The sequence below is a fragment of the Myotis lucifugus genome, unplaced genomic scaffold (genome assembly GCF_000147115.1).
Source record: "Myotis lucifugus unplaced genomic scaffold, Myoluc2.0 scaffold_28, whole genome shotgun sequence".
NCBI classification, from domain to species: Eukaryota; Metazoa; Chordata; class Mammalia; order Chiroptera; family Vespertilionidae; genus Myotis; species Myotis lucifugus.
Genome location: NW_005871076.1, coordinates 1,187,886 through 1,194,775, shown reverse-complemented (window position 1 = coordinate 1,194,775; position 6,890 = coordinate 1,187,886). Strand labels below are relative to the sequence as shown.

At 40.4% G+C, this 6,890-nt stretch overlaps 1 protein-coding gene across 1 annotated transcript in view; it reads right to left on the bottom strand.

The window, feature by feature from the left end:
* Positions 1-6,890, bottom strand: part of PRELID2 (PRELI domain containing 2) — a 61,566-nt gene that overhangs the window by 25,826 nt on the left and 28,850 nt on the right. Inside the window, exon 5 of the mRNA XM_006086403.3 lies at positions 3,628-3,733. Within this exon, the coding sequence (XP_006086465.1) occupies positions 3,628-3,733 (106 nt within the window). The remainder of the gene's footprint in view (positions 1-3,627; positions 3,734-6,890) is intronic.

The following is a 6,890-nucleotide window of genomic DNA, read 5'->3' as shown; positions in this document are numbered from 1 at the left end:
ACTCGTAATCATAAAAATAAAGTATGAAAAAGGAGTCGGATTCTTTTTAATTTGTAAGAACAGAGAGAATACCTATGTATATCTGACCATGTTCTTCAATACTGAAAATTTTCAAGCATTACTTTCACACCTCTCTGTGAGAATGAGTTAAAATTCCTACATGTGGACAACTAAACATAGGATCAGAGAGGTGAAGCAACTTGTGCTACATCACAAAGACAGTGGGCTTTGCTGGGCTGGGAATTCAGAACTGCTTCTATTTGTTGACCTGAGTACAAAGGGGCAATCCCCATTCTCCTACCCACATATTCACATTCCAAGAGCACAGTGAGGACTGAATCATGCATGAAAGTCAGCATTGGTGTCAGGAAGGCCCCTGAATGGCAGGTCACCTGAGGAGGGAGAAGAGAAAAGCAACCAACAAGCCCCCAGAGGCACAGAAACACAAGTGACCTTGGCTTAGGGGTCGGTGTCCAGGGCTGGCTTTTAATTTACAAACACAGGGATATAAACACTCCTAGTGTCTAGCTTTGCTCTTTCTGGGGGAAAAAAAGAAGATATCAGATCCCACCTTTACCACCACTCAACAGCCTTAGGAATAAAGTTCTAAAGTGAAAATAAAGTCACCTGAAATATTCATGGTGACCTCCGCAGAAGCCACTTATGCAGGCTCAGCTGTGAAGGCTTTATCGGGAAATCAGGCTGACACCGGAAAATATCACCACTTGAATAAAAGGTAAAAGACACTCAGGCATGAGTGGCTCCTACACTTGAAAAGCTATCTAATTAAACGAGGCTTCTTAAAAAAAAAAAAAAAAGAAAGAAAAACTTGGAAAGGGCAAAAGCCGGCAGAAAAGAATATAGTCATACTTCTGAGCATAATGAGTGAGATTACAGAGGAATCACTTGGCTTCCTCACTTTAAAATTGGTGTCCCCTGATTATTTCCAGACAGTAGTCATCGGAAACCAACTGGAACGCTACTCATTTCCATGGAAATGTACAGAGCGCTGTCCATGGTACTACGTGTTGGAGGGAATTAGAACTAAGGTTAATAAAATCCCCCTCTCTGCTATCAAGAGCATAAAACGTACTGTGAGGCCAGAAACCTGTGGGAGTGCAGGTATTCCCCACTCCTCTAAAGCCTGCACTTTGCCACTTCTGATAAAGTGGCAAAGGGTAGAACTTATTGATAAAAGATGGGGATTTGAGTCCAGACTCCACCCCCTGCTAGACCTATGATCTTGAGGAGATCCACTTAGCCCACACGTAACACAGTGCCTAGCACAACGCAGGTATTCAATATGTACTTGTAAAAGGAAGGAAGGCGGGCAAGCAGCCATGCACATATTGGGTGCACTTATCTCTTCAAGACATTGCTCATCAATAAAATGAAAATAATAACGCCTACTTTATGTATCTCACAGGATCAGAATGTACAACCACTGTCTGCCTAAGTAATTACTAGGTTCAGAATGATGGACAGATCAAATACAGACCCATTTGGATTAATCAAACAATATTTACTTATCCAAAGCAAGGATTGGCAAACTATAGTCCACGATAGTCCACAAGCTAAATCCAGCCCATTACCTGTGTTTGTAGGGTTCACAAGATAAGAACGGTCTTTACAAATAAACATTTACAACCAATTTGATAGTAGGAAAAACTAATTTTTTGTTCCAGATCAGCTAAATGTTATCTCCCCCCGCCAAAAAAATATATAATTCCATTCTTCTAATAATTATATTCTTAGTAGACCTATATTACCAAAAAAGTATACTCCATTGCTGTTATTATATTTTTAATAAAATGTGTGCAAATTGGTTTCGCTCTTGTTATAAAATACCTACAAAATAGCTCAATTTTGCCTCTTGGCCCACAAAGTCTAACTTCACCTGACTCTTTACAGAAAAAGTTTGCCACTCCTGACCTAAACAACATACAAGAAATCAACTCAAGCAGGGACATGACACCAAAATTATTTTTCTCATCATCCTTATTATTTTTAAGAGTGTAATTTTGTGCAACATGGGGCTTTTTTGCAAATGCATATTTTGCAATACAGCTAGTAAACCTGCCTACTAGGTAACATATGCACAGGTTTTTCAATATTTTGAAAAACCTGCAATAATTTCTGAATGAGTAATGGTCAGACCTTCCAGAATCTCAACTACCTGCTTCATGCCCAGGCTGAAACAGGCTAGGCCAGTCTGGATACGTGCTAATCTGGGCCAGGAGCACATCATAATCTCAGCAGGATGTCTATGGATACAGCTCAGCACCAAACACTCATTCATCCCTCTCAGTCTTCCAGACATCATGGTTCAGGCTCATTCTTGAACCTAGGCTTGCAAACTAAACACAAAGGTCCAAGGTCCAGAATATCTCTGGGGGTCATAACAATAGTCCTTAGACCAGCGAGTAAACCTGCCTACTAGGTAACATATGCACAAGTCCTGAGTAAATCCTGGGAATAAGTGATTATGCTCATAATTACAATTAAAAACAACAAAAATAATAACATAAATAACACACTATAAATAAAATAAATATTAAATAATTCAAAACCATTGCAGAACACCTGCAAAAGGCATATGAAGATGCATAAGAGTTAGACTTTGCCCTAGGCAAGAACACAGGACATATGAGTCTCATGTGATATACCATATTGGACTAAAAACTAAATTGCTCTACTTAAAACAGGGTAGATTAGAACCTTAAACGCCAAGGTGGCCTCTGAATCACCTTCCTGAAGCTTAAGCTCCCCAGTTATGTAGTTTGAAAACCACAGTAATGAACAACCAGGAGCTCTGGATATCTATGTCTTCTTCATCCCTAATATCAGCTTTCTCAAAGGTTTGTAAGGAATAAATAAGATAAGTAAAAATTCTTTTTTACAGTGAGTAGCACACAGTAAGCACTCAATAAATATTAGTTATTATCTTTTTAATTAAATAGTTGTCATCATATTGTATATACAATAAATATAATTATTCTTTCTGATTATTTCTCTTAATTAGACTACAAGTATTCTCCATATCATCACATACTCTTCATTGGTATATTTTTAATTTAATGGGCACAAATAGTATTTTAGTTTTACTTTGATTTGTGTTTAGATAATAACTAGAGGCCCAGTGCACAGATTTGTGCACTGGTGGGGTCCCTCAGCCTGGCCTGTGGGCATCGGGCTGAAACCAGCTCTCCGACATCCCCCGAGGGGTCCTGGATTGCGAGAGGGTGCAGGGCGGGCCAAGGGACCCCACTGGTGCATAATTGGGGCCAGGGAGTGGATGCAGGAGGGCTCCAAGGTGTGTCCAGCCCATTTTGCCCAGTCCCACTCAGCCAGACTCCAGCAGCAAGCTAAACTACTGGTCAGAGCATCTGCCCCTGGTGGTTAGTGCACGTCATAGCGACTGGTTTAACTGTCAAATGGTTGGACACTTAGCATACTAGGCTTTTGTTATATAGGATTAGTGAGGGTGATTATTTTGGCATATATTTGTTTATGAACTGTATTTTTTTCTTCATATGCATGTATATGGAGCTTTATTCAAGAGTCCAATGGGAATATCCATGGTTTCTTAAAATTATTAATGTTGGTTCCAAATGGAAACAAGCTTACCTTTTGGGCTCCCTGTCTTAAGAATGTGCTGGCAAACGTTTCCAAAATGCAGTTGAGAAAGCCAGCCCCTGTGATTGAAATCCTGCCTCTTTGAACGAACTCTGTCCTGCAAAAAACAAAAATATAATCTTTGATGTCATTCTACATTGAGATATTTAAACCACAGGGATTTCCAAAGCCTAATTACCACTTATAATCACCACAAAATTATATCCATAGTAATTCAATAATTGCCTGTTACAACAAAAGGTTTCATTAGAGTCTTACAAATTATATAACAGAAGAAACAGTCTTATTCAAACTAGAGAATAGTGTTTCAAGTTGCTAAGAGAGTAGATTTTAAAAGTTCTCACCACAAAAAATAAAAAATGTAACTATGGGAGGTGATGGATCCTTAACTAACCTCATTGCCATAATCATTTTGCATTATGTACATATATCAAATCATTACATTGTACATCTTAAACTTATACAATGTTATATGTCAGCTGCATCTCAATAAGGTGGGAAGAAGTGAAAATGTATGGCTGCATTATTCTAACAACTGCAGAACACAGGATTTGTAGTCATGCCTAGTAAATAATTCCATGATAGGATAGTCAATCTTTACAAAGTTGCTCTATTTGACCCACAATAAATAAATTTAACTAATTCTAAATTATTAATTCTAAATAGAATAATTTCATGCTATAAAATGGCTTTTAAAAATTGAGTCTGAGACAATGATCAGCTGTGCGACCTAGAGTAAATTACTTATTCTCTTACCTCAGTGTCCTCATGAGTAAATTGGGAACAATCCTAGTCTCTTCCAACTACTATGAGAAGTAGATGAGCTCATGCATATAACGGGAACATGGACAGCTCCTGACATGCAATGAGCATTCATTAAACGTTAGCCCCATTACTAAAGAGAGAGAGACAGACGGAAAAGTACGAAGCCTGGAATGACTTCTTACCCTATTTAAATTCTACCAATATTAATTATCTCCAATTCATAAAGCAGACATGTGGATCACACTTGACGGGGAAGTCAGAAAGATGGCAGAACAGGAAGCCACAGGCCCTGGCTCCTCCTTGGAGACACTGACTGAACAACAATAGAAGGACCCGGCCCCAACCGGTTTGGCTCAGTGGATGGAGCGTCGGCCTGCGGACTCAAGGGTCCCGGGTTCGATTCCGGTCAAGGGCATGTACCTTGGTTGCGGGCACATCCCCAGTGGGGGGTGTGCAGGAGGCAGCTAATCGGTGTTTCTCTGTCATCGATGTTTCTAACTCTCTATCCCTCTCCCTTCCTCTCTGTAAAAAATCAATAAAATATATTTAAAAAAAATAGAAGGACCCAACTGCCTTTGTAAAAATTCCATAAACCAGTTAAGAAGTGGCAGCACCCGCCCTGTGAGTGCAAAGCCACGCAGAACTGCATCAAAGTGAATAAGAAAGTTGGTTGCATTTACCTGTCATGGCCCCCATCCACCCAGCACAGGGCACACCATCAGGAGAAAACTCCCAACTCCTGGCTGCTCCATTGGGAGAAAGAAAGAAGAATGAAAGGTAGGCCCAACACTGGCTTTACATGGCGGCTGCCCGAGAACTTTTTTCTGTCCCACCAATTCAGAATGCTGAAGGGGAAGGCAGTCCCCTTACGCTTTGGACGCTGGGAGGCTGCTAGAACAAAGGCAGGCATGACGGCTTATTACAGCACCGCAGTCTGCAGACAGACACCAGCAAGTGAGTGTCCCATCAGCCAATGCAGGCAGAGCATTCACCACAGGAAAACCACTCGGACCCAGGCAGAAACAGGGCTAAGGACTCGCTACTTTTCTGAAAGGCCCCAATAGTTAGTTGAGTCTTTTTGATTGTAAAGAAATTGAATTCTCCCCGTAGGAATGACTGGAGATGGTGGGCATGGGAGCTGTCAGGAGATGAGACAACTGGGGACCACACTGCAAATGGTCTGCTCAGGCTGAGGAGGTAAGACTTTATCCTGGAGGCAACAAGGACTTCTCCTCTGAGGCCACCAAGTAATAGAACAGTTACCTGTGCATCACGGACTAAAAGGCTTGTTGTCACTACTTATGCTTTTGGACAATCTCCTCTCCCCCATTTTCAGCACAGTGCCTACCTCAATGAGTTCAAGGAGCATTTGTTTAATGACTGAATGAATGAATTTAAATTTTTACAATCAAAAAGAGTCTACAAAGGAAATAATTTCCCTACCTTCTTAGATTTCTATGGAAAGGAGATAGGAACCATGTCCTTCTGTGTGTGTGTGTGTGTCCGCGCACACACACACACGCACACGCCTGCATATATAAGCACATTTACTGACACTAAGAAAAATGTTCGGAGAAAATTATGGATCCAAAAAGCTGTGATTTTCGTAACAATAGTTATCTAACTTAATTAATTAGACCTTTTCTCCAGTCCCAATAGTTATCTAATAATTAATTAGACCTTCTCTCCAATCCTCTTAAATTAGTAGACTCTACATTTAGATCATACACACAGAAGAACAAAGCCTTCAGAACACTGTCTCCTCTCTCTTTGACTTTGACTCCTTTGACTCTCTCTTCCCCCCCCTCTCTCTCCCTCTCTCTCTCTCTCTCTCTCTCTCTCTCTCTCACACACACACACACACACACACACACACACACACACGGAGTTATTCTAGCCAATCCAATATAAATGGTAGGACTAGACTCTAGGCAAATAGTTATAAGCTAGGCAAAGCAGCTTCCACCTCTTAGATTTAAGCCTATTTAAAATGATTTGCTCATGTGACACTAATCTTTCCTGTCTTTATTCCTGAGTAGTCAGAGTAGAATTTAACAGTGATTTTAATATTTAAAAATGAAACGTTAAGCAGTCTTACCCTCTTGGGATAGATGCACTCTTCAGTCCTCAAGGCAATTATAGGTGAGGGATTAATAAAAGTGTCTCTCACATCATATTCTAAGCGATATTTCTTTTCACCCATTTTAGGAGAAGTGTGCGCTCAGAAAAGCATGCTCAGGGTTTTCCCACATATGGGACAATAACAGGACAGTGAAGCGGGGTCCTGCCCTTGCCATCAACGAGTTTATTCCATTATATTTCAAGATTGCCAGGGAAGAAAATGTTGCACTTTCCCTAAATAACTCACTGACAAAGCACATCAGATCAGATACTGTATTTGCTTCTTACTACACAGAGCTAACCTAAATCCCTCATGTTAGAGAAGCCTCCATGTAAGTTCCTGTGCAGGTTGCACAATAATATACAGT